We start from the raw sequence: 27503 nt of genomic DNA, 5'->3' as shown, positions 1-27503 counted from the left end.
TATCAGACCTCTACTGTCCTTTTATGAGTTCAAGTTTTATGATTTGTTTGCGCTTTGCTATTGAGGGCATTTCACTGCGTCAACGAAGATGACGGGTGGCTGTCGCAGCTGCTCCCTCCCCTGCACGCGCTCAGTCTCTCTTCTGCCCTGTCTGAAGTGGCGGTTCCAGGAAGAGTCTGGAGATGCCATGAACAACCGAGCTGTGTCACACCAGAGCTCTGGAAGGTGGGCAAAAGCCTCTGCCATGGATGACGGCCATCAACATTGTGACTGGCGATAGGACATCATGACCAGGATTATGACCAGAAGCGAGACAAGAGGGACTTGCTCACTGCAGGCGAATTGATCCACTGCTTTGAAAAAATGTATAGCAATTTCATGCTAACTTTTAACAAATAACCCAGCATGAAGGCTCTGAACAATTTTTTGACCTCACATCATTCGGAAACCCCAGTTGGGTGCAGTCATTCTTGTGTGGTTCCGCACATTCAGTGTGCCAGTTGTTGCACCCATAAAGATGCCAAATGTCCTCTATGCTGTTCTTCACAGCCTCCTCAGCATCTTAATTGCTACCACTAACATCATGGTGATTGTGGTCCTCTCGAAGCAGCTCAAGAAGTCTCAGGGCAAGAACTTCATTTTCATCATAAACCTGGCGGCGGCCGACCTGCTAGTGGGGCTCATGTGCATCGTGGAGGCGCTGGACGACCTGTACGATGGGGATTTCGACAGTGACCTGTCCTTCTGTCTTCTGAGGCTATGCCTGACCATTACCCCTTGCGTCAGCTCCATGCTGACTCTGCTCTTGATCTCGGTGGACAGGTATTTAGCTGTGGTGCGGCCACTTTATTATTTGAAGATCATGAACATGAAATGTGTCATCGTTCTGTTGGGTGGTCTGTGGGTGATGGCCTTCTTTGTGGGACATATTCCCTTGATTTACCCTTCCTTGCAACAAGACAATTATAATGGCAGCTGTGGACTTTTTTACGCCGCAAAAAATGACTATCTCTACATTCTTTGCTTCAGCATTTTTCTTCCTTCGTTGGTCAGCTTGATATGCCTCCACGTAGCAGTGGGGAAGATTGCTTACATCCACCACCAAAGAATCCAAAGCACCTGTGTGAGGAGTGGTCCACTGGTCACATACCCACCGGCCAACTCCCATTTTAAGGCCATACGGACAGTGCTGATTATCATAGTCTGCTTCACCATATCATGGGGTCCCTACTACGTGGTGGGGCTAGTCCAGGCTACGTGCCCCTCTTGCGACATGACGGCGCTTCTCAGGGATCCACTCTTCTTCTTGGGAGAGACTAACTCGCTACTCAACCCACTTATCTATTCTTTCTACTGTAGAGACATAAGGAGCCAACTCTCCAAATTCATTATATGCAAATGGCGGGCAGGGTGTCCACGTGGCGTGTCGGACATCGCAGTGGTGCACTTCACAAACATCAGGTTTCCCTCCTGCCTAATGAGACAAAGCAAGGAGACAGAGCTCTCCCAGGAGCCTGTTCCCAACATCATTGTCATCAGTAGTTCTAGTGACTTTTCTGGTGCAGTTTTGTAAACTCTATGTGGGCTGTAGATTGTGTAATTAGGGAATGTACATTAAAGTTCTGGAAGTTTAATAAACTTTTACTGAGAGTGTAGTTGAAACAAATCAAAAATCCAACTCATCAATGCCAATTTTTTTCTGCAGCTCTGTATTATTACTCGTCTCTATATACATTAGATGTATGGTGAATACTTCGTGATATACATAACTCGACAGGCACCAAGATCAACAATTAAAGATAGCTCATCGCTGCTTTCTGTCTTTCTCTTTGTTGCCCCTGGCACTGTCTTTACCACCACTGATTTAATGGGCATGAAGGCTGAGGCAGGAACAGAAAGTAACCAGGGCCCTAGGAGAGCTGTTTAGTTTGTGCAACCACTCGGGTGTAAATGAGTCTTTCAGGGGGCTATGGATGGGACGTGGGCCAACACTGTGATGTCATCAGGGGGAGGAGTGTCAAAGGGTCATTTCAGCTAGCCTTGGCATTATGGAATATGAACAATAGGCAAAACATAAATACCACTAGAAAAAAGTGCATACTTATTTCATAAAAACCTCTGGTCTATTTTGACATATGAAAATTCTGATTGGTCCGTTTTGAGTTTGGTCAGTTGCATAATCGACGCGCCCTACGTGTACTCTGTTAAATCCGTAGAAACACCAACAGGTGGAATATATTTTGATACAAATCCAGCAGAAAGCACTTTAGTAAAGAGAACCATTGCATTTGTCTTCCCTGGCAGTGTGTGCGGATTAGCAGTACACCCTGCTTTGACATTCTGCCCAGGGATACTTGTTAAAAGAAGCTTTCTTGTGTTTCCACTCAAGCGATATCCAACATAGGAAGGCTGAGTTTGTGCCAAGGGCCTCATTTATGAGAAATGACGCATTGCTGCGTGAAAGCAGCGATGCGTCACTTCTCAGTGCGTACGTACTCCTTGCGACATTCCTGATGCGTCATATTAAATGTATGACGCATCATGTCGCAAGGAGTTACAGATACGTCAGTATTTCTGACGTATCTGTAAGCGCAAAAGTGACGCATTGCTGGAGTGTGTCACAAAAGTGACGCAACTCCAGCAATGCGTCCTTTCACATGGGGCAAGCCCCATGTGAAAGGGCCTGCGTCAGTCTTACGCCTGCTATGAGGCAGGCGCAAGATTTTGACGCAACGGCGTCCTAAAAGTGACGCATTGAAATCCCATAGATTTCACTGTGTCACTTCTATGACCTTTCCTTGCGTCAATACGCCCCCCTTGCATACATTATACCTGGCGCAGGTATAATGTGGCGCAGGGGTTTACAAAGTGACGCATCTACCTAGATGCGTCACTTTGTAAATATGGCGCAACAAGGCGCATTTTTTACGCCACTGGTGCGTCACAAAAAGTGATGAAACCGGCGGCGTAAAAGTGACGCACAGCCTCATAAATGAGGCCCCAGATGTTTAGGAATACCACTCTTTAGGTAAGTAACTCTTTAGATTTCACCTACATTTAGAGTCACTGTATGTAAATTCAAACGGAAAGGCTTTGTTAGAAGTGGCCCGCAATTTCCTAATTTGCATGCAAATCGATGTATGTGATCGAATCAGGATTGAGTTGCATGCAATTAGAGCCTATCTGGAATTTTCTTGGACACATTACGCCAGGAAAAACTTACCGCAATTTGCCTGCGGAAAAACAGTTGCAAAGAGGCCGAACATGGGGTAACTTGGTGCATAAAGTCAATTACTGTAAGATATATATGCCTCATTTTGACATTATCTCTGAATGATGTGTAAATAGGTTAATAGCATACCTTTTAAATGTTGCTCCGCTTCCGGTACTTGCTGAATACACTATTTGCACACAGAATAACAGGTTGCCCATAGGGAAGCCCTATGGGCCTTATTTATGGGCCTTTGCCGCAGGCTTCCCTTCTGCGCGGCAAAAGGAAAGGGCAGGAATGCGCTGTATCTATATGATTCGGCGCATTCCTGGCGCACAAATGGCTGCTGTGCGCCAACACAGGCACCTTTGCACCATGGTGCAAGGGGATCTGCGTTGCAGGGATGATTGATTTTGTGCAGGAAGGGATCCTTCCTGCAAAAAATCAATCCATTAATGCACTTTCCTTTTTCTATGTGTGCTGCAGAATCCAGCACCCATAGAAAAATGAAAGCACGAGAAGAAGTGTTTTCATTTTTCTTTGTTGCACCTCCCTAATGCCAACCCCTGAGGTGGCGTTAGGATCTGAAGCATTCCCAGGTTTATGATGCCTCGTGAATCTGACAATGTGTCAGGTTCCATGGGTGTTGCATGGGAACACCCATGGAACGCCCCTTTCACACAGTTTTCTGCATGAAAGGGGCACATATTTATAAAGCCATGAAAAGCCACGTACAGTGGCTTTGCGTGGCCTTATAAATATGCGGTGGCACATTGCGTCACCTCAATGTCTCAGAAGTGACGTTCCAGGGGCGCAAAAGTGCCGATAGGGACTCATGAATGAGGCCCTATGTTTCTTAGCAGATGGCAGTATATTGCCTATTTATAGACTATGGCCCAGATTTACATAGACTTTGCTTTGGGTTTGCAATGATTTTTTAAACGCAGACCCAACGCAAAGTCTACCGCTGAGATTTACAATCCAGTGCAAATCATGATGTGCGCTGGATTGTAAGCCAGAGTAATGCGATGTAGCGCAGTGCTCTGCCTTGCGTTCACTTGAGCCAAAGGGGCGTTCCATGGGAGGTGATTGGTCGTTCCCATGCAACCACCCATGGATTTTGACGCAAATCTATAAAGAAATGTAGAGAGGGATTGGAGGCAAAATCATGTGCCTCCTTGAGGCAGACGGAAAGAGGAGAAATGTTTTCATACTTCTCCATTTTTTTTCCTCTTTGCATGTGTGCTGCATTGTATAGAATCTATACAACGTGGGATAGCCTCAAAGTATAGTTTTTGTACGCAAAGGGGCCCCTCCTCGCAGAAAAACGATACTTCCCACAACATAGACACTCTTGCACAATGGCGGAAGGGTGCATGCCTTGGCACATGGCTGCCAAACGTATGTCAGTGAAGGGAAAGAGCAGAATTGCCCCAGTCTGACGAGGAGCAGAACCCATATGATGAAGCATGACACCTAGCTTGCTGGGTGTGTGAGGGTTTTAGTTCCAAAAAGGGAAATTCCCCGCCCTTTTTTCCTTTCTCTCTCTCTACGCTAGATTCATCTTCCTACTCACATTGGGGAACTTTGCACCCTTCTTGTGCCACTGTTCTTTCGGACATGTACACTGGACCCCGTTAAATATAGTCCGTCTCTGGTTCCTCCTTTTGTTGACAAAGAGCAGAACTGCACCACTCCTTAATAGATTATGGCTCTGTTATGCTCTCTCCTAATCCCGCAGTGCAGCAACTTTACTTGCTATGTTACGCAAACCCTTTTTCGATCTGGCTCAAAGTACAGGAAGGACGCTAGCTCATTCGTGTGGAGTTATATTACCTGTGCGAACGTAGACTGGGACATACAGCTTTCCTGACCATCACCATCACTTCTTCTATGCATCAGTCTTCGGTAAGGCCAGGGGCATTTGGAAAAATAAACCACATTACTGAACACAAGACTGTCTCATAAGAATATCCAACCCACATACAAAATGCAATTTTATAAATAAACGAAAATAAATATTATCATGAAGGGTGTAATGCAAGTCTAGATGTGCAAAATTAACCTGTACCACCATGCAAAATAAACTGGAGTAGCTGAGATTTTCAGTTAAACAAATAGTGTGAGAAAGTATGAGATACATCTGCTAAATTATCTGGAAACTGTTTGTTGAGTCATGGGAATGGCTCCCTGTAAAATAACTATTAATTTATTTGTAATCATGAAATGCTGCATCTATTACCATACAATGAGAAGAAACTAAATAGTTTTCAGACTGAAGTGAGGGATAGGTGGTAGTGAGCATCAATAAAAAAGTCACTTGAAAGCTTCCGGGGGTGTTAATTAGAGGAAGCCGATAGACTGCGGATGTACAAGCGCAGCGGGGTCCCAGGTCACTGATAAGTAGGGGCCGGAGATCTCTCTCTGGCATGCGCACCAACACACCGGCTTGGCCTCTGACAGCATCACAGCCTGTGATGAAGGTCTTCACTGGTCTTCTAGAATGGCTTTTATAGATGCGCCTATATCCCCTCCGACGCTTGAGAGCCTACAGAGGTGAATTAGCTTCTGGGTCTGTGACACAAGGTATGATGGCGGCTTGAACTTGTCAATCTGATTCTTGGAGCAGAAGCTGAGATATCCATGCAGTCGGCTGAAGAGGCTCAGGATTTTGATTTTGTAGGCCAGCAGAAGAAGTTCTTCTTTTTGTAGGTCTCTGTGCAAACACGGCACCAGCGCAGGCTCTTTTACCTGCAGAAAAGGTGAGAAAGCAATATTGTGTTTTAAGTATAGTCCTGCCACAATAATGTATCAGTATATTAACTACTACAACATTGAGTAGGCAAGTGCATATACACACACACGTGTGTGTGCGTGTCTAGATTTACTATTCTTAACTCCACATCTGTGTACCTTTTACAAGCAGCGGTGACCGACACAGGTAAACGCGGCGGGGCAGAGTGGGGGGGGGGGGGGAATGGCAGACAACAAGATAGGTATAATAAAATAAGTAATATATGTTCATTCGTCTCTCATCCTGCCCCCTGCCATGCCTCACCACGCTTACCTGTGCTGGCCGCCGCTGTCAACAAGCATTCGCACAGCATAAGAAGATATACATGATTGAATGCTCCCTGGCCACTCTCTCTTGTTCACTATCTCTTATTCTGCTAAATGCCCTTGTACTATCTTTTCTCCTATTGAAATCTATCCATCATTCCATCATTCCATCGGCCTGTCCGTCCTTCCATTTGTTTTAAATTTCCTCCAATGCCTCTGTCTGAATTATATGGATCCTGCATCTCCTTTACTGTGCAATATATCCCCTAGTATTTGTGCCCACACTCCAATTCGGCAAGAATTTAATCTATTCATAACATACTTCATGACTTCTCAGATTTCCCTCGTTTTCCAACACTTTCACTTCCCATGTTCTCTCCGCGATTGGCAGCCGCGGCCGGCAGTGGGAGTACCTGCAGGGCGGTGACGTGGGGAAGGGGATGGGCAGGGTGGGGGGTAGTAATGTATGGATTACGGAGCTTCCCAGGTAAGTAAACATTTAAATAAATAAAACGAATTTCGTTGAGTGCACTGCATCCCCAAATGCGATGCAGTGTGCGCAACAATTTTTTAAAAATGTATTTATATGTTTACTTACCTGTAAAGCTCTGTAATCCATACATTACACCCCCCACCCTGCCCCTGCCCCTCCCCCTCCCCATTTCACCGCCCTGCAGGTACCCCCACTGCCGGCTGTGGCCGGTGTTTGGGAGTAAATAAATAAATGTGTTCTAGGCACACCATCTATTAATAAACATTAAACTTTTTAAACTGTGTATTGTGATCTCTGTGCTGCTACTAATGGAGTATACCCAAATACTCCCCAATGAACAATGAAAAGGTGGCTGGTCAACAACCCTGTTGACTCAGACTTAGTGGCGCACAACTGAAATTTATAATGATCCATTCATTTGAACCTGATCTGATACAATTTATTTATATAAATTCACAGTAATCCACAGTACTTCTGTTACCCACAAGGTCTTCCCACTCTCGGCTTTAAAGATGCACCTCCTGCTACCACTATCCGATCGCTTCCCGAGTAACGGTGAAAACCGCGATCCCGCAATACGTGAACACCAGGAAGTGGCAGCAGGGTGAAAGCGTATTGCGGGATCGCGTTTTTCGGATTTACTCGGGAAGTGAGCGGATAGTGGTAGCAGGAGGTGCATCTTTAAACCCGAGAGTGGGAAGACCTTGTGGGTAACAGAAGTACTGTGGATTATAAAGAAGAGTTGAGCATCAAAAGGGCTGTGTATTACGTGACACACCAGGGATGAGGAGCTATTTGAATGATACACGTTGTCCTTGAACATAAAGCAGCTTGGAGTATACTTCGTGAGAGAAGATTTAGTATTGGTCTCGTTTTGTGAACAAAAGTTTTCAGGTTACGGATATAGGTTTGGTCGACTGCAAATATCATGGAGTTGTTAGAGGGAGAGGCCCTCTAGCTACTATTGATGCCCCTGACGAAGGGACCTACAAGACGTCCCGAAATGCATTGGGCTTTAAAGAACCGAACCCAGGATTGAATATGTTTTTCTGTAGATATTGAATGGTGTAATTTTTGTGAATCATGTTTTGTTTGATTGACAGTTAACAGAGTTAAGAGTTTACTGTACAAAGAAAAAATATGTAAATTACTGTGAATTTATATAAATAAATTGTATCAGATCAGGTTCAAATGAATGGATCATTATAAATTTCAGTTAGTTGTGCGCCACTAAGTCTGAGTCAACAGGGTTGTTGATCAGCCACCTTTTCATTGGTGTTTGGGAGGGACATAGTGAGAGGCTCACTGCCTATAGATGTACGTCCCGATGATATGGAAGTGATAGGGTGGTGCAGGGTGAGCGCATGAGCAGAACCACTATTTACAGAGGTATGGGCAAGGAAGGGGTCGGTGAGAGTCAGTAGCAGACCATAACTAATTTCAACCAGCACGCAGAGTCAACATTTATCCTGGTAAATTCCATACACCTTCCTTATTTTATTTGTTTATCTACATGAATGTTCAAAATGGTGGCACAGGCCATGTATTTGCTGTTAACTATGTGGGCCGGAACATGAGAGCTAACGGCACATGATTAATACCAAACATGGAGGGTTTTTTCCAAACAATGAACCTTTCCACGCCAGATAGTCAACATTCATTGACTACACAGAATAGTTTTAAGCTCTTTAGTTTACCAGTATTTCAGAATTTGAAAGAGCTGCAATAATGCAGACCTTTCATTGGCCCTTTGCTCACTTGCGGAGATTCTCTGTTCAGTGATGGGTTGTAAAGTGTGAACTGATTCTGGTCTATAAGATAGCCAAGGGGCTGTGATGACTTCCATATCCTTAATATGTTTGAAGTTTAGCCGAGGATTTCACAGTCTGTGTGTCACCGCAGGAACCGGCTAAACAAATATTTGGCCTGATGAAGGCACGTGATTGTTCTAGCAGTAAAAGAGCGCACAGAAACTATCTGAGGATGAAGGGCTGAATATTTTGACAATTAACCTCTGAGGCTTGGTGTTAATCATGTGCAAAGTTGACACCAATAAATAGGTTTGAGTTCACCTTCACACAAACGTTTATGATGTTGCAGAGGGGCCAACAGGTATTACACTATAGGTAGTCAACGACCACAGGATAGAGTAAGTTGAGGCTACAGCTCTAACTATCTTTATAATAGATATTAGGCACCCCCAATTGCACATCAGTGGTGTGTTATCAGTACCACTTCACAGATAGCTTTTTTCCAGTGCCAGATAGGGAGTCTCATGATGAAACACTGTCCAGGTGAGGGCTCAGTCGTCCGTTATCTAAGGGATAGAACATCTAACACCCACATGAGAAATATACAGGCTAGTAAATTGCTGTTTGAGGTTTGTTAAAAATTAAGGAAGAAGGTTTTTTTTAAATCCTCTCATTTCTCCCCATCTTTCTCTGATACAGACATTTTCACCAGTAATTGCAAAGGTTTCCTCTGACAGCACTTAGAAAATTACTGGGAGATGCACTCCACTTCCAGGGTAGCTCCCTGACCACTGCATCTTCAGGCAATGCCAGAGATATGTCTTAATAGCAAGGAGCCAAAAATATATATGCTAACTCAATTATTAGGCACTTTTTTCCAAAGGCACACGTATCGCTCAATCGTAAAGGAGGAAATTTGTCAGCTCAGTTCCATACATGCGCTGAAAATATTATTCTGATCAGTTCCATTTGATTTCCATATTAAAAATAGATTTAGAAACTCCAGTTCCTGCATGTTGTTGCTCATCTCTCTGGGGCATACTTGTAATTGTCTGGTACTTCTGCAATCCAGAAGTACTGATACCTGAGATATTAATACATCTGAGGACAGAAAATACTTACCAGCAGTATGCCACCATATATAGGGGGATATGTACAAGTCAGTGGCGGAGCGGGCGTTAGCCTTCTTGGCTTAACGCTGCGCTCCACTACTTCTGACACACAAGGCTGCACCTTATTTACAAGAATGTGGTGCAGCCTTGCGTTTCCTCAGGCAATGGCGCTAAGTTTAGCAACTTAGGGGCCGATTAGGATTGCAGTGAATCCGCATCCTCCGGGCCGGCGGAAGCGCGGTGATTGCAAAGACCCCCCGCCAGATTAGGACGGCCGGGGGGTCATCTGCTGACGTGAAGACCGTCCGCTGCTTTTCCGCCGCGGTCCCACGGCGGAAAAGCTCTAATATGGTGGCGGTGTCTATCAGACACCGCCAGCCATATTAGGATTCATGCGGAAACATGCTTTTCCACAGCTGGTTTTCCGCCGTTGAAAAGCATGTGGTCGTTGGTGTTTGGGGGCCCGTTGCGGGCCCCCAGGGTATCGGGGGATGGTGGGTGCACATAAGGGGTACCTATGGTACCCCCCAGCATTTACATGCACAAAGCGGCAGGCACCGCGCGGTGCCTGACGCTTTGTGCATGTAAATGTTAAACATGCATTTTTAACCTTGCGGCGGGTGCTGCTTCAAGCAGCACCCACCGCAAGGTTAAAGGAACAGGATGTGACCGCCAGGGTGGCGGTCACATCCTAATTTGCATGGAGGGACTGCCGCTGCCCATGCGGACGGCCCCTCTTCCTCTGGGGTAGAGGACGGACGCAGGTCCGTCCGCCATCCTAATGACTCCCTTAGCGCTAATTCAGGCACCCTTGCACCATAGTGCAAGGGTGTCTACGTGCAGGGGAGGATTGTTCATGTGTAAGAGGGTGTCCCTTCCTGCACATAAACAATACTAAAATGCCTTTCTGTCACTTTCATGTGTGCTGCATCAAGGGACACCTTCTTGTACGTAAACAAAGCAGGGCATTTTGCATTTTCCATGTGTGCTGCCTTGTGCAAAAACGAGGAGAACTAATGCATTTCTCCTCGTTTAGCCAACTTGAGACCAGGAATTGCCTGGTCCTAATTTTTGGCACTGCCTCTTATGTACGCCACCCTTGTACATAGGAGGCAGCGTCAAAATGAATGGGTGTTGAGGTGGAAAGCCCTCTGCCCACCCCTTTCACACGAACCATAGCGTGAAAGGGGTCTTATGTACAAGGCAGCTTTAAACCACGTGAAGTGGCTTAACGCTGCTTTGTACATAAGACGCATCCCCTATCGCCACCACAACATCGGTAAAAGTGATGTTGAGGGTGGCGATAGAGGCTTGTTCATATGCCCCATAGTGTCTTTATGGGACATTTATAGAGGGAAATGTCTCAATGTGCAGCCAGGCCATGAGTTGTCCTGTTCTGCCTTGTATATAAGACAATTTATTATAGATCTTTCATCCAGAGTAGGCGGTTTGCAATGATATCCTAAGACGGCTGTGCACCACTCAACAGTGGCGCTTGGTAAAGCAGAGGTAAGATAAGAAACAAGATCAGAAGCCAAAGTATGTTATGTCATTAACACTGATAAAGCACAAACGGGGCTTCCCAGTGCAAATCTACTACCAAGGTCATACAACTTAGAGCCTACAAAGAAAAGACTCATGCTGCAAGAAGCCTATTGCACACTTGTCAGATCCATGGCAGGTGTCTCTACCACTTGTCTGAGTTTCCAGTGGAAAATCAGACACAGCTACAGCCGAAACTTATAAATAGTATTACACAAAATTTGGCCGAAAGCAAAATCTTGGTTCACAAAGCATGCTTTTTTGCGATTTGGTGTGGCTGTATTCAGCAGTTTTTGAGAAGTTAAGGTTCAAAATGTGCGTATCTTAATAAACATGTGGCAGCACCCATTTTAGGATGCTGGGACTTATTTCCCTGTCCTAGAAAAATTGTTATAAAACATATAGGGGCAGAGTAGGGATATCGTGCCCCCTAGGCCTAGTGGGGGAGGTTGGAGGGATCAAAGAGTGATGCCCCAGGGCCCAAAGAAAGATTAAAAAAATATTTTGTAGTAAATGAATGCTGGGTTAGCCTGCTCCACTCAATTCTGGAGCTGCTCTCATGCTGAAAACAGCATACGAGTAGCTCCAGCATTGGTTGGATTCCTATTCCACAAGCAAAAAAGGAAGTTCTTCCCTGTCCTGCTCGTGGACACCAGGATCCTGCCAAGGAGAGACACACCAGATGTGATGGAGGGACACATGTGCAACATATATTATGAGTTTTGTGGAAATAGTACCTCACTATATTTTAATGATGGTGGCTGCGACTGTATTTCAACCACTTCAACAATATCCTTCCTTCCAAACTCCTCGATGAGTCCACTCACCTCCTATGGACTAGGATTATCAACACCTCCCTTATCCAAGGCTCCATACCTAACTGCCTCAAAAGTGCCAGGTTACCCCAATCTTAAAAACATATAACTCTGACTTATCCAGCCCCAACAACTATCGCCCTAACTCTAAAATCCCTACTTTGGCCAAAGTCTTGGAAAAATGACTCTACCTACAGCGTTGCAATCACATGCAGCATTCCGAACTCCTCGACCAATGTCAATCCAGTTTTAGACCTGGTCAAAGCACAGAAACTGCCTTGACCCACATTGTTGATGATGCCCTATGCTCTCTTGGCCAGAATGAATTTTGCTTTTTTAGTTTACTGGACTTGTCAACTGCGTTCGGCACTGTCAATCGCAGAACAGTTTTGAACCTTTTAGAAAACAAGACTTTCTGGTGCTGTGCTAAAATGGTTCTCCTCAATCGTTCACAATAGACTTCACCACGTTTTGATCAACCACTTTCTTTCTGATCAGTCGTCAGTGATGGTTGGCGTTCCCCAAGGCTCTACTTTCTCCCCGACACTGTTTATTTAACCTTTACATGGAGCCCCTAACTGAAATCCTCTAACTCTCTCATACTTCTTACACAGATGTCACTCAACTCTTCATAAAATGAAGTCTTCTGATGACATCAGCAAAATAACACCTTGACAAAAACACAATATTGGCTGACCTGTAACCATCTCAAACTCAATGCCCTCAAAAGAGAATTCTTACTGATCTCACAGCCCAGTATCTCTCCCTGTATAAAAGACCGGCTTCCGCCACTTAAAGCGCTGAACTGTACCCCACATATCATTGACTTGTCAAAAACCCTTGGAATTATGCCCCCTCCATGCAAAAACATATCTGTACGACCACCAGAGGAGCCATTTATCAGCTACATGCACTAAGGAAATAAAGCCTTTCCTGTCCACAGCAGATTTCAAAATAGCGGTTGAAGCACTTGCGATATCGAAATTAGACTATGGCAGCGCTACACTCGTGGGCCTTTCTAAAAGCCAATCTTGCCCTGCTGAAACCTACCCTGAACGCTGCATCAAGGCTCATTAATAACTAAAAAAAAAAGAAAGTACCATATCACCCGAGACCTTCTTTCTCTGAAATGGCTACCTTATGAGGCTAGGATCCATCTGAATATTGCCTATATGACCACAAAGCGGTACACCATAACAACCCCTCTTGCCTAACCCAGAAAATTACCCTATCTTCTAGCAGCACATACTTCCTACTACTTAAGCCACAAAAAGTTAACAAAAAGAAAACCTCCAATCGATCCTTCGGAATGGCCCATTAAACCAGGAACTCTCTCCCTCTGGTGACTAGATGCAACCCGTCCACATCCACCTTCAGGAAGGAAGTAAAACTACTACAATCCAGGAGATTTGTCTCACATTGTGGCCAGACCTCCTTTTCATTGTGTGTGACACATATCTGCTGCCAGATGTTCCATATTATAACACCTTCACCCATACCTCTGTGATCCACGTTGTCTCTTCCACTTCCCAACCTTATTCAAAATTCTATAACTATTCCAGATGCTAAATGTGGGTATTGTACATTTCCATAATCATCCAGCAAGCACACAAAGTAGTTTTCTTTATTTCCTGCTATCAAGCAGTGCTATTTTCCAAAGGCTATACTTCAAATGTTCTTCTCCAGTTAGTTTTCTTTGAAGTCTCCACATTCTTGGCTACTTTCATACTGGCCACTTTCCCCACTTATAACTATACCATAAATGCCTAGCAAATATTCTTTAGAAGTTTACATAATGTCCTAGATGACACAATTGGTACATTTGTAATGCTCTCAGTAGTGCAATGCTTAATGTATACCAGGCTCTTAGTAGTTTGACCCTACCACTCTCAGAAAAAAATGGACTGAAGTAAGACTCTTAGTGATATTCATGAATTTATATTCACCCATGTATTATCTTATAACGATAAGTCATCAGTAAGTGCATAAGAGTGGTAGTGTCTCAGGCTGAAGAGCAAGAAGGCAGAAGTGGCAGACTTATTCTCTCCCCTCCACAGATACTCTGTTCGTTAGCAGGTACTCATTATTACCTACTGCTCTGTGCTCCGTTGGAGCAGGACACTAGCAGTACCCTTATGAACATTCCTAACTACTATTAAAGAGAATCCACCTTCACTGCCTCAGATCCAGGGATTCCTGGAACCTTTGTGTGCGTGTCCTGTGGAATACAAATGTCAGAGGTGTAGGCACCTGGACAACAAATAAGACGAACGTCTCCTCACCCTTCAAAAGAAAATGGGTTTGCTGAGTAGAATTAATACAAATAAATAGCATAGGGGTTGGATCATCCGGCAGCAACATTTTGTGGTGCAGTGACCAACATAATGCTACAGGGCTACACTTTGGGGATCACTGGCCTGGTGCCTAGAAGATTACTTGCTTGCTGAGAGAGGGAAGGAGCCTTCCTGTCCTGCAAGGGAGGGGGGGGGGGGGAGAGTCTGTCAAGAAGGAAAAGTTCAGTGTGTTTTCCATGTGAGGAAAGTGGGCTACTTGACAAAGCAAAGCAGGGAGCAACCCATGCTTTGAGTAGATCTCACAGTCTCTTTCTCTAGCCAAAGAATGCACAAATTCAGCCACCATTGTGTCTGCCTGATACCCAATGCAGTCTGCGATCTGTCGCTGCAACCACTGACAATTGAAAAAGCCGAGTCACTGCATTGGTTGAGATGGTTGGCCTGGCAAGGCTGCAAATCTCGGGACAAATGCTCGTTGGCCAGTAGGCCTGGTGTGGGCCATGTCTTCCTCGCCATATGACTCATCAGCATTCAGCCAGAGGAGGACCACAGCTGCTAAGATGTCTTTACCAAAAAGCAAGGACTTGAAACTTCTCTACCCACACCAATAACCAAGTTAAGAACGAGTGAACTGATCGCGCATCTGAATCTGTGGGGTCACCGTAGAGTAATCTGTTTCTGTGCTTAATAATGGAGTAAATCCTCTCAGCACCACATAGTCTTATCGCTACAAATATATTGCCCTATTATGTTTGATCTATTCAAAATGGCCCAACAGCTGGGCACTATGCTCTGAACCCTTGCTTCCAGGTAGCCAGGTCACTAAAATGATTCGCATGAACCCCGGCAATAGGGTAATCTCACTAGCAGAACCCACGTTGAGCAGTCTTATGATTTCACATGAAAGCGATTACTTTGGGATTCAGATCCAGAACGCAGGATCTTGTTAGGACAACCAGCTGCATTGTCTTCTGTCCACTAATGTGACACAACTACCTTAAGTTCGGAGGGGAGTTACAAAAGGGTGGGGGGGGGGGGGGTATTTCATAAATCCTGTACCTTGCTTGGATTGCTCACATAGTTTTTCATCCTCAGGTCCCTCCGTTTACAGACTGTACAAATAGTCTTTATTAGGTACAAAACCTTTTTAGAAATTCATCAATCCTCATATTATTGAAAACATGCAACTATAAATTGTCTAAATTACTATTTAACCCTTTTCCCAATATTAAACAGTGACAGGACATGTTCATGCGGTCTCTCCTCTGCACTGGCTGCTATAAGTAACATTATGTTACAATGCTACTGTCTTTCTTTACCTTTCACACAGGTTCACCTGCAAGCATATGACATTTAGTGAGCCTTTATGACCTGTGCTTCTTCAATCTCTCACCTGCCTGCTATCTGAAATAATGTCATCACATGTCATAACAGGCCATGTAGTCCATCTACATTGAGCTTCACCAAACAACTAATAACCATTCCAATTTTGTTAGTATAACACAAACAACAACACACTTCTTCCTTTTAATTACTCTCTCCATTTCCATTCTTTTTCTAGACCTTATCACTCAAACCGGAAGCTCAAGGACAGCTTTGACAACAGGATCACATTTATTTAGAGTAATTGACGTACTGTTCCTATACCAAAGGGCTTGTTCTCCCAAGCCATATAGAAACATCTATTAGAAGCAACAGTATGCATTTTCAAATCAACTTACATTCACGGTCACTGTTTGTTATTGGCACCTTTTTACAATGAACAATCCATGTTTGATGTGCCTGACCGAGTGCAAATCACAGCAGGTTCTCATGGATTTAGTGAGCAAAAAATAGCTCGAGTTGAAATGGGAGTAAGACTACTGGGCTGTTTCCTAAGAAATAATGATTGGAGCAATTCCACAGTGATATAGAAGCATTATCCTATTCTACTTCACCCGCACCTATCCTTCTCAACTTCGGATATATTGTGTATTGTGTTATAAGTAGCATCTGGTAATGTATACTTTTGGGAGTTGGCATTTCCAGCCTTCCACAACATTATAAACAAAGAAGGGGCCTTACCACAACATGGAAACGCATGACAACATCCAAAGATAAATGTCTTTGAACTACTAAGGCTACTTGAAAGAACCAGGGACCGCTTCGCTAATGAAAAACATCCATCCTATACGAATCTGGATCTACGGAAGTACATCCTGTATGAAATAGTGATCTGTACCAACCACAGACTGGATTGCAAAGCCCCTTTCCTAGAATGCTTGTGGGCATCATACCGACTACTGTCTTCAAATAGGCCCCTCTCAGTGACTCATCTGTCCCTTAGATCCTCAGCGCTGCCAGGCATGTCAAATAAAAGAAAATTGTATATTTGTGCAATTAAAAAATAAAATTCCATCAGGACTCTGCTTCAATCTGGGAGTGGCCCGGGATATCTTTCCAGTTCAGATTATATAATGAATGAAGGCATGACAGACTCTCAAGTATCTATTCAGTGCAGAGCATGCTAGTTCAGAGCCTGCTTACAGTTTTATAAATTACATCAGCCCACTACTGAAGATGCACATCATATCCAAGTTCCTATATTCATGCCCCCCCGATCTGCTGTCTTCCAGGCATGACACTGAACTACAACAGGATCTCCATTCCACAGTTTTTCACATCCATATCGGATCTTTAACTACTGAGGCCAATGCACAGGGCAATGTCACCATATCCGTCCTTCCATGAAGGCAGCATGTCTAGGATTTATCAGCATCCATGGACGTCCCTCCATGAATGTAGCATATCTAGGATTTATCAGCACCCATGGCCGTCCCGTCATGTAGGATTTATCAGCACCCATGGCCGTCCCGTCATGTAGAATTTATCAGCACCCATGGCTGTCCCTTCATGAAGACAGTGTATCTAGGATTTATCTGCACCCATAGCGGTCTCTCCATGAAGGCAGTGTATCTAGGATTTATCAGCACCCTTGGCTGTCCCTCCATGAAGGCAGTGTATCTAGGATTTATCTGCACCCATGGCCGTCCCTCCATGAAGGCAGCGTATCTAGGTTTTATCTGTACCCATAGCGGTCTCTCCATGAAGGCAGTGTATCTAGGATTTACAGCACCCATGGCCGCCCCTCCATGAAGGCAGTGTATCTAGGATTTATCTGCACCCGTGGCTGTCCCTCCATGAAGGCAGTGTATTTAGGATTTATCAGCACACATGGCTATCCCTCCATGAAGGCAGTGTATCTAGGATTAATCAGCACCTGTGGCTGTCCCTCCATGAAGGCAGTGTATCTAGAATATATCAGCAGCTATGGCCGCCCCTCCATGAAGGCAGTGTATGTAGGATTTATCGGCACCCATGGCCGTCCCGTCATGTAGGATTTATCGGCACCCATGGCCGTCCCGTCATGTAGGATTTATCGGCACCCATGGCCGTCCCGTCATGTAGGATTTATCGGCACCCATGGCCGTCCCGTCATGTAGGATTTATCGGCACCCATGGCCGTCCCGTCATGTAGGATTTATCGGCACCCATGGCCATCCCTTCATGAAGACAGTGTATCTAGGATGTATCAGCACCCATGGCTGTCCCTCCATGAAGGCAGTGTATCTAGGATTCATCAGCACCAATGGCCATCCCTTCATGAAGACAGTGTATCTAGGATGTATCAGCACCCATGGCTGTCCCTCCATGAAGGCAGTGTATCTAGGATTCATCAGCACCAATGGCCATCCCTCCATGAAGGCAGTGTATCTAGGATTAATCAGCACCCGTGGCTGTCCCTCCATGAAGTCAGTGTATCTAGGATTCGTCAGCACCAATGGCCATCCCTCCATAAAGGCAGTGTATCTAGGATTAATCAGCACCCATGGCTGTCCCTCCATGAAGCCAGTGTATCTAGGATTTATCAGCACCAATGGCCGTCCCTCCATGAGGGCAGTATATCTAGGATTTATCAGCACCAATGGCCGTCCCTCCATGAAGGCAGTGTATCTAGGATTAATCAGCAGCCATGGCTGTCCCTCCATGAAGCCAGTGTATCTAGGATTTATCAGCCCCCATGGCCGTCCCTCCATGAAGGCAGTGAATCTAGGATTTATCAGCACCAATGGCCGTCCCTCCATGAAGGCAGTGAATCTAGGATTTATCAGCACCAATGGCCGTCCCTCCATGAAGGCAGTGTATCTAGGATTTATCAGCACCAATGTCCGTCCCTCCACTAAGGAAGTGTATCTAGGATTCATCAGCACCAAACGCCATCCCCCCATGAAGGAAGTGTATCTAGGATTAATCAGCAGCCGTGGCTGTTCCTCCATGAAGCCAGTGTATCTAGGATTTATAAGCCCACATGGCCGTCCCTCCATGTAGGCAGTGTATTTAGGACTTATCAGCACCCATTGCCATACCTCCATGAAGACAGTGAATCTAGGATTTATCAGCACCCATGGCTAGTTTATCCAGACAAACACATTTTTCCTCCTACGGGGTGTACCCCTAATCTTTAGCAACTATGAGGTAATTTTCTTTTAACCCCTTGGCTGCGGGGCTGTTTCCCCCCGCTGTGCTGGGGGGAGGGGGGGCGCGCACACGGCCAGTGCTCATGACGAGCTCAGCTAGTCATGAGCCACGGCGCTCCGGTGCTCATGATGAGCTGAGCTCGTCATGACCGCGCCCGTTTAATGGACCTCTCAGCACAGCAGGGGAATCAGCCCAGCATGCGAGCGTTCCATCAAACGGGCGCGGTCATGACGAGCTCAGCTCGTCATGAGCACTGGAGCGCCGTGGCTCATAACGAGCTGAGCACAGGAGGAGTTAAACAGCACCATAACTGATATGTTTGAGTAATTTTTTGCGGATATGTTGTACAGATAACCCACTAAAAAGTTAAAACTCATCCAAACATTTCTTTCTGTTAATATATATATATATATATATACACATGTACTTACCTCTAGCTTAACACCGACACTGAATTTGGCTTGTTTGCCCATTGCAAGAAAGGAGATGAGGATTTTGTCTTGCCCAAATATCCTGACACCGATGTTGTGGTTCAGCGATATGAAGATCGGTTTAAATAAACAATGGGTCTCAGTAGCAAAATTACTGTCCCATTTCCATGTCCTCACTCTATTGCCTTCTTTGTCTGAGTATTGTCCTCCTGTTGCGCCTATATTAATCCTACATGAAAAAGAAACATATTATTATCACATTTTAGTTATTCATTAAACACAATTTCATGGGTTGCAGGGAAAACTGATACATTTTACTTGCAAATAGCTTAGTGTATCGACCTCGACCATGATTCCAAAGGTAAGGATAGTCTGTCAACATGGAACTTTTGAAACTGTTACAGCCCCACCGTTTTACAAGTCTTTGATATGTTTAAAATTGGAAATGTACCTCATATCAAAAATGATGACGGCCTCAGACTTTTCTATTTAATGTTAGTAGAGTGGATGTTATAAGAAGAAAAGGAACTTTTTGCTTCACCTGTTCTGCAGTCTCTTGGGTGGAATTATGTGGAGAAGTCTCATACGGATTACATATTTTCTATCATATTAGATGAAGCACAATACAAAAGGGATCTCATTATTAATCATATAATGGACAATTTAATATAGCAATGCGTTGGTTATGTTGAATATTTATCTGGAGTATTTGCCATAGGACAATTTAATAAATAATTACTGTTGCTTAGTCTGAATTGGCGATCATATTATCAGACTCTGTAGGATAAAAAAAACTGGGACAACTCTGCAGATAAGACCCACCTCACCTCACTGTCTTTATTCAGGAACCTGGATGTCTAGCGCCACACGGTTCTCAATCCACTGACAATCCCAATTTGCAGATTTTAGACTGAATTTGATATTAATGCAATTTGCAGCATATGACAACATTACCTTCCAAATTGGAGTGGGTGTGTGGATCTGCAACATATTTAAGCTAGCTTTAAACAAATCCAGTCCTGGGTGAAGTGAAACTAAATATGGGTTAATATGGGTAGATCTGAAATCAGGCTTTTATTTAACAGGATGCCCTGAGAGCCTCAATCACAGGTAACTTCTTTAGTACGCGTTTCTATCTTTTAATTTATATACTATTGCAAGAAAACAAACATCCAACCTCAAAATAATTCATGCAATACTTCCTATAATCTGAATCTACCAAGAAACAACCTATAATAATACACAATTTGTATCTTGTAGAACAAAATCAGAAAACCTGGTATATATCAAATATACACATTAGAATGCTACTTAAATGGAACCCTTTACCTCTTCATAATGCAATCAGAGAAGTCCACAGGAAGTCCGCCATTGTGTTTCAAATCCCGAATTTTTCCAAGAATGTTCAAATGATTGGACACATTAGAAATAACGATATATTCCATGAACCATGTAGGAAGGAGTACAAAATAAGCTAACCGGGATTATCTCACATATATTTAAAGTGCGTTTTGATGCAGGCTTGGTGTTGCCCCCTTATATTCAGTACTAGCGCCTTTACATATTGAGTTGAGATGGTTCACAGGTGTTCGAATAGACTGTGCTGCACTCAGAAGTATTCTTACTGGAAACTTGGTACCTCAAATCTACCACACATTTAAATTCAAATAGTGAACATTGGTGCCCAAAGTAAACAAATCGAGAGTTCACTCATGCCCTAAGCCTTGGTTGGTTCTTCTTTGGAGAAATCAATCCCACCTTTGTAGTTCTGAAAGAATAGAATGGTTTCATATTAAAATGAAAGACATTCAGGAGAGGTGAAAAAGGTGAAGAGTTAAATGTGGTCAGGGCAACCTTAATCAGTCTACTAACTTGATAGAAGACAGTGGCAATCAACATAGACTTTGAAAATAGCTCAATAGTGGAGAAAGTATGCTGCTGAGATGAAGATGACAATAAATGCCAAAGAAGAAGGGAAATTAAATACAAGGCATGAAGTTACTGTGCAACAAAGTTTTGTGACAGCATAAAACGCCCAGTGCAGGGTTCAATTTTTCTCTAACAGATAAGGAGCCATATCGAAGAAAAAAGTGTTCTCATTGCTAGAAGCAGGGCAGAATGCTGGTTACCCTACTTGGAGCACCAACTGGTTCAAATTTGTTTATTATGTTTTGGATCTCCAAAGAGGTCCATATAAAGAAAAAAGAATACATACATCAAAATAGCTCATAAAAATCCAACAAACAATAACAAATTTTTACCAAGCATGCTAAATGATCAACGCAACACAATTGGATAAAACCATCTAATAAATGTCTAAGAAACATTTTAAAAAGTTAAAAATCCTAGAGCAGAACATTTCATTAGGAGGATTATATAGAGCACATAAGAAATCATTGGCTGTGAGGATATTCAGTTTCAAGCAAATTTGTCTAAACCACTTACGTCGAAATAAACGTCGTATACCATGGGGTATTTTCCAAGCGACATAGGGTTGCATGCGTTTACTTGGAGCACCAACCTGCTGTAGGTGAAAGGGCATTTATTATAACATTTAGGATGAGTTAGGAGGCAGAGTAGATGTCTTCCAAGCTTTTTTCCTATTTAGAGGGACCAAGGCAGTTCTTAATGATTAATGAAAAATCTTGAATGTCAATGATGTCAGAACCCCTATTTTCTTAGATCTGTCAGTGAAGTGTGACATAGTCAATTATTCCAGTCCGTTGAATTTCTTTGCTGCTACTTGTAAGGCATGAATGGTTCTTAAATGGTTTGCCTTATCCACAGTGTAGTACCAGTCCCTATTTTAAAACAAATCAGAACTAAAGAATCGTATTTCACAAGGTTCCTCCTTGTCTACAAGTTTCATCTACATCCTCTATTCAGCTTTTCAAACACATTATCTGGTCTCTTGGCTTCCACTATTGCAAGCATGCAGACAATACCCATATTTTTCTCTTGCTGGATGAGGAGTAGGTGCCTCTGGATAAAAATTGATAGAACGTATATCGGATTTGCAGCAAGCAACCTATTTTGATCTCAGACAAAACTAAGGTCATAGTTATCGGTGGCCCGAGGACTACTGCGCAACAGCATTTTTTCCTTAGAGATTTGGATGATGGTTTAACTAAGTCTCAGTGGTCAGGAACTTTGAGCCTGATTTAAAGTTTGGTGGATAGGTTATCCATCACAAACGTGAAAGATAATCTGTCTCAGTATTACAAGTTCCATAGTATATAATGCCCTTGTATTAAGGCGGAAGGGATATTGCTCTTATTTGTGAAGGAGTAACCTATCTGCCAAACTCTAAAACAAGCCCTTAGACTTTAAAAAGGTGGGAACTGCAGCTTTCTTGAAATACCTTGTCAGTTTAATTCCTCATCTTCTTCCAGTTGATGTATATAGGTAAGATTATTCTTGTACTGTTTAAAATGAACAGAGGCGGCTGCCACCAAGTAGTACTAGTGGGGCGGGGGCATAGAAAAATAAATTAAAAGTGATTACTTTGCTGAAGATGCACAAATGTCTACAATGACAGCATTGATCAGTTACAGAATGCACTACAGGAATCTTTTTGTCGGGTCCACCATGCCGTGATCCCCCAATTTCTCTAGGACAAATTATTGCTGCATTTCTCTTCTCATCTTTAGTCTGTTAACATTGAGTTTATATTAGTTTTTTGTTTAAAATGGGAGAATATGTGGTTGAGCCTTTTCCATGCTTGGACCAGTCCACTTAGAAAGGCCTTTTGACACATTAATGCCTTGTGACAAATCATAGTTTTTTAAATCACATTTAAACTGGATGTTCTCTTTTTGTAGTCTCAAAGAAAACTGTCTCATGTTTAGATTGAGTCTAAAAAGTGTGCATTGCAACAGTGAGTAATCTGAGAGTCAGAGAGAGTAAAGACAAGTGGATCCCACTACAAAAGCAATAGGGACAAGCTCCTCGAGAGAAGGCAGGATGCAAATATATACTCAAAAACGATTTCTATTATTGATTACATGACTAAACAATTTGAATGGTCAATTACATGATTAGATTCAGACCAAAAATCGAGCTGGTACCTTCATAAGAAACACCAATGTAAGTTGTTTCTGATTTTGTGCAAAATGTATTTCTCGAGTACCAAGGCGCGTCTTGCCTTACCTTGCAGAGGGGCACATACAGTAGAAAGAGTTAACATAAGCAGAAAACATGGAGCTAATGAGTTATTATAGTCAAGTCCATTATTTTAAATCACAGTTGGTTTCATAATATCAATTCTAGTTCCCTAGTGAAAGTGCTGAGAAACCTTATGAGGTACATGTGCACCCCATAAAAAGAACAATAGTTACTTACCTGTAATCTGTGGTTCTCCAGTATTGGTGTCTTTCATAGATTCACATGCCTGAATCATTCCCGTCGTCGGAGTGGGAGCCCACGGTACATAAAAAAAGCAGTAAAATATACCATTTGTACATAACAAATAACAGTATACCCAACCAGGAAGTAAAGTAGCCCCAGCTACAGTATATAAAACTTCCAAATTAGAGACTATCCAGGTCATTATGTATAGACCAAACTGCAGCCAATCAGGCCACAGCTCCCACCAGAATGCTCTCCCCAGAGACCCAGGCTCTCAGATTTTGTAGCACCGGAGTGTACCTGAGTAACGTATAGATAAGACAGCCTGAGTGAGACTCTGAAGGGAGGTGGGTGTTATGTTATGTTATGTTATGTTATACTATATTTTGTATAGCGTACGGCTACTCAGAGAGTGTCCCGACGCTTTGATTTGCACACCAATCTTATAACATAACAAGAAAAAACAGAAAAAGACAGAAAAGGAACCACCAGAGCCCGGGAAACTAAGAAGTAAAAAGCCAGGTTTTGAGCCCCTTCCTAAAAGCCAACAAGTTAGAAGTGCTGCGCAGGGTCACTGGTAGCTTATTCCACAACTGGGGCGCCAACAGTCTAAAGGAGCGGCCTCCAATGCGTGCCCTCTTAACACGGGGCACTACGGCGAGAAACAAGGCTTCTGACCTCAGCGACCTGGCTGGATGGTAAAAGGTCAGCCTTTTTTGGAGGTATTTCGCTCCGGAGGCGTGCAGGGCTTTATGTGCCAGAGTCAAGGTCTTAAACATTATCGGCTTCCGGACAGGAAGCCAGTGCAGTGCCTCCAAGAGGCCCGAGGCTCTAGCACGGCGAGATAGTCCAAAGATTGCCCGTGCTGCCGAATTCTGGACCACCTGTAACCGTTGAAGCAGATATTCTGGCAGGCCGAGATAGAGAACGTTGGAGTAGTCAATTTTCGAGCCAATTATCGCCTGGGTGGGTGCATGTGAATCTATGAAAGACACCAATACTGGAGAACCACAGATTACAGGTAAGTAACTATTGTTCTTCTCCAGTATTAGGGGTGTCTTTCATAGATTCACATGCCTGAATCAGAGTAGTTAGCAGTAATAGTAGCAATAATATCATACATAGCTCTTGGACGCCAAGGCACATAGCAGTAATGCAAGAACATAATGAAAAGCAATAATATAATAGGCGTCAAAAGAGCAAGAGGAGGTGGGAGAGAAATAGCAGAGGCTCACCTTATTGAAAAAGATTACGCAGGACTGCTCTTTCCACTGAGGCATCGGTATCGCTTGAAGAATCCAGACAGTAATGCCTCGTGAATGTGTGCCTGCTGGACCAAGTTGTAGCTCTGCAGATTTGCAGGAGAGGCACACCAGCAAACAAAGCAGTTGAAGAAGAGACTGCTCTCGTAGAATGAGCTCTGGGTAAGGTCTGTAAGGGTTTACCTGCCTGTTGATGGCAGAGCCCTATCGCTGAAGAGACCCACCTAGCGATAGTCTGTTTTGTCACTGCACAGCCTTGTCTCGGTCTGCCATGCGCAACAAATAGCTGATCCGTCTTCCTGATGGCAGCTGTCCTTGAAAGATAGAACTTAAGACATCTTTTGATATCTAGCGAGTGTAAAGTTCGTTCAGCTGGTGTCTGCGGATTTGGGAAAAACGTCTTAAGTATGACTGGCTCATTCAGATGGAAATCCGATGGTACTTTGGGCATGTACTTCGGGTTGGTGCGCAGTACCACAGAGTCATTCGTGAATTGCAAGAAAGGTGGCTTAGATGTGAACGCTTGCATGTCACTAACCCTTCTGGCTGATGTTAACGCCAGCAGTAATGCAACTTTCCAAGTGATGAACTTTAGATCTACTTTATGAATCGGCTCAAAAGGATGGCGCATGAGTTGAGCTAATACTATATTCAAATGCCAGGATGGAGGTGGCCGACGTACTGGTGGAAACATACGAAATAAACCTTTAAAGAATTGCTGGATTATTCTTGAGGAGTATAGCGAATTCGTTCCATCTTGACGGTATCTGGATATAGCCGCTAGAAACACTTTAAGTGTTGAGTGTGCCAGGCCTGATTTAGCCAGATGTAAAAAGAAGGGCAAAATCCTGTCCGGTTCAGCATGCATAGGATGTAAATTCATAGTGTTGCACCAAGCACAAAACGCTTCCATTTAAGCCTGTAAGTTCTGTTCGTTGAAGGTGCTCTAGCATTGTTCAGGTCTATTTTCACAGAACAAGGGAAACCCAAAAGGAATAGCACTAGGGTCCTTGGGCAGTAGTCTATTTTACAGAACAGAGGACCCTAGTAGTTAAGGATCACAGGAATGATAGACATATACTAGATAGTATATATGACTTCTGTCCAGCCGGACAGATATTTTATTTTTCAATTTTTCATGTTAAGATTGTAAATATAATATTTATACAAAAGTGGGCACAGCCTGTGACAAACAAAGGACAAGACAAAACATGTGACAAAACAATTATGTAAAAGCGCACAAAAGCGGTCTGTACTATTAATCTGTTTTACAGACTAGAATTAGATCGTAGCAACCCATTGTTTTACACAATACGTGAATTCAAACAAACATATGGTGCAATAAGGTCGACGGCGTTTCGATGCAATTACTAAATACATGCATCATCATCAGGACAAAAACTGGTGTGTCAAGTTTGTCTTGAGAGTTTTTTCAATTACATTACCCCTCATATATGCGTAATTGCAATCTTGGGGGTACTCGGACTGTCAGAAAAGATTTATATAACAGCTTCGCCGGTAAGAGTAATGCGGGGAATTGGGGTAATTGATCAATGCTCGTTCTCGCGGCGGTTCAGTGGTCCATAATAAGGGTTATTTCGGGTCTGCTTGAAAGCAGGACAGGTGGGTTCTGGCGGGGAAAAATAGAAAAATAAAATATCTGTCCGGCTGGACAGAAGTCATATATACTATCTAGTATATGTCTATCATTCCTGTGATCCTTAACTGCTAGCATTGTTCAGGACTTCTTGACAGTCTTGTGGAATGTTCAAGTGTGCAAACTCATGGTGTTGAGGAGCCAAGCTGATAATTTCAGAGAATGAGGGTCCGGGTGATATACCTTGACTTCTTGAAGTGTCAGAAGATCCGGAATTTGAGGCAGCTGAACAGGTTCGCACTCTGAGAGGAGAAGAAGCTGTGTGAACCAATATTGCCGGGGCCACCGTGGAGCTATTAGAATCATACGACACGGTTGCCTCCTCATTTTCTTGATGACTTTGGGAATTAATGGAATTGGAGGGAAGGCGTAGGCAAAGAGCCGTTCCCAGTTCATTGACAGAGCGTCCCCGCAAGACTCCTTGTGGGGAATCCAGCTCGCAAAATGAGTACATTTCTTGTTGTGGTAGGTCGCGAACAGATCGAGATCGGGGCGACCCCATCTCTGGAAAATTTGATCCAGTGCTGGTTGATGCAGTTCCCACTCGTGAGTGCTGCATTTGGATCTGCTCAGGGAATCTGCTAGCACATTGGCTACTCCTGGGACATGCACTGCTGTCAAGTTGATGTTGTGTTCCAGAGCCCAATTCCAGATCTCCTGAGCTTGCTGGGACAACCGGGCTGATCTTGTGCCCCCCTGCTTGTTCAGGTAATGCATGCTCGTCGTGTTGTCTGTTCGGATCAACACGGACGAGTTTGACAGAGTCGCCTGAAAGGATTTGAGGGCGAGGAAAATGGCCCTCAATTCCAACAAATTGATGTGCCATTTCCTTTGCTGTATGTTCCACTTGCCACTGATCGCCATCCCTTGAAGGTGAGCGCCCCAACCTTCTAGCGAGGCATCCGTTGTTACAATGAATCTGGGGACTTCTGCGAGAAAAGCACAGCCCACTTGCAGGTTGCATTCTTGAGTCCACCACAGGATTGCATTCTTCATTCGAGGGGTTAAGA

At 43.8% G+C, this 27503-nt stretch overlaps 2 protein-coding genes across 2 annotated transcripts in view; one reads left to right on the top strand and one right to left on the bottom strand.

Annotated features, from left to right (window-relative positions):
• The first annotated feature begins 517 nt into the window (after positions 1-517).
• On the top strand, positions 518-1573 carry LOC147683780 (glucose-dependent insulinotropic receptor-like). The gene has a single exon (XM_086942575.1). The coding sequence runs from the start codon at positions 518-520 to the stop codon at positions 1571-1573; it is 1056 nt and encodes a 351-aa protein (XP_086798701.1).
• A 3809-nt stretch (positions 1574-5382) lies between these two features.
• Positions 5383-27503, bottom strand: part of ERICH6 (glutamate rich 6) — a 305679-nt gene continuing 283558 nt past the window's right edge. The window contains exons 12-13 of the mRNA XM_086944146.1: positions 19228-19456; positions 5383-5962 (exon numbers count right to left, since the gene is read on the bottom strand). Coding sequence (XP_086800272.1) covers positions 5699-5962; positions 19228-19456 — 493 coding nt within the window. The 3' untranslated portion in view covers positions 5383-5698. The remainder of the gene's footprint in view (positions 5963-19227; positions 19457-27503) is intronic.

The sequence above is a fragment of the Lissotriton vulgaris genome, chromosome 11 (genome assembly GCF_964263255.1).
Source record: "Lissotriton vulgaris chromosome 11, aLisVul1.2, whole genome shotgun sequence".
NCBI classification, from domain to species: Eukaryota; Metazoa; Chordata; class Amphibia; order Caudata; family Salamandridae; genus Lissotriton; species Lissotriton vulgaris.
Note: the sequence above shows the minus strand (reverse complement) of the source record. Positions and strands in the feature narration are given on the sequence as shown.

What these genes read in the sequence shown, in the direction of transcription:
- LOC147683780 (XM_086942575.1), top strand. Translation starts at nt 518, where the DNA reads ATGCCAAATGTCCTCTATGCTGTTCTTCACAGCCTCCTCAGCATCTTA.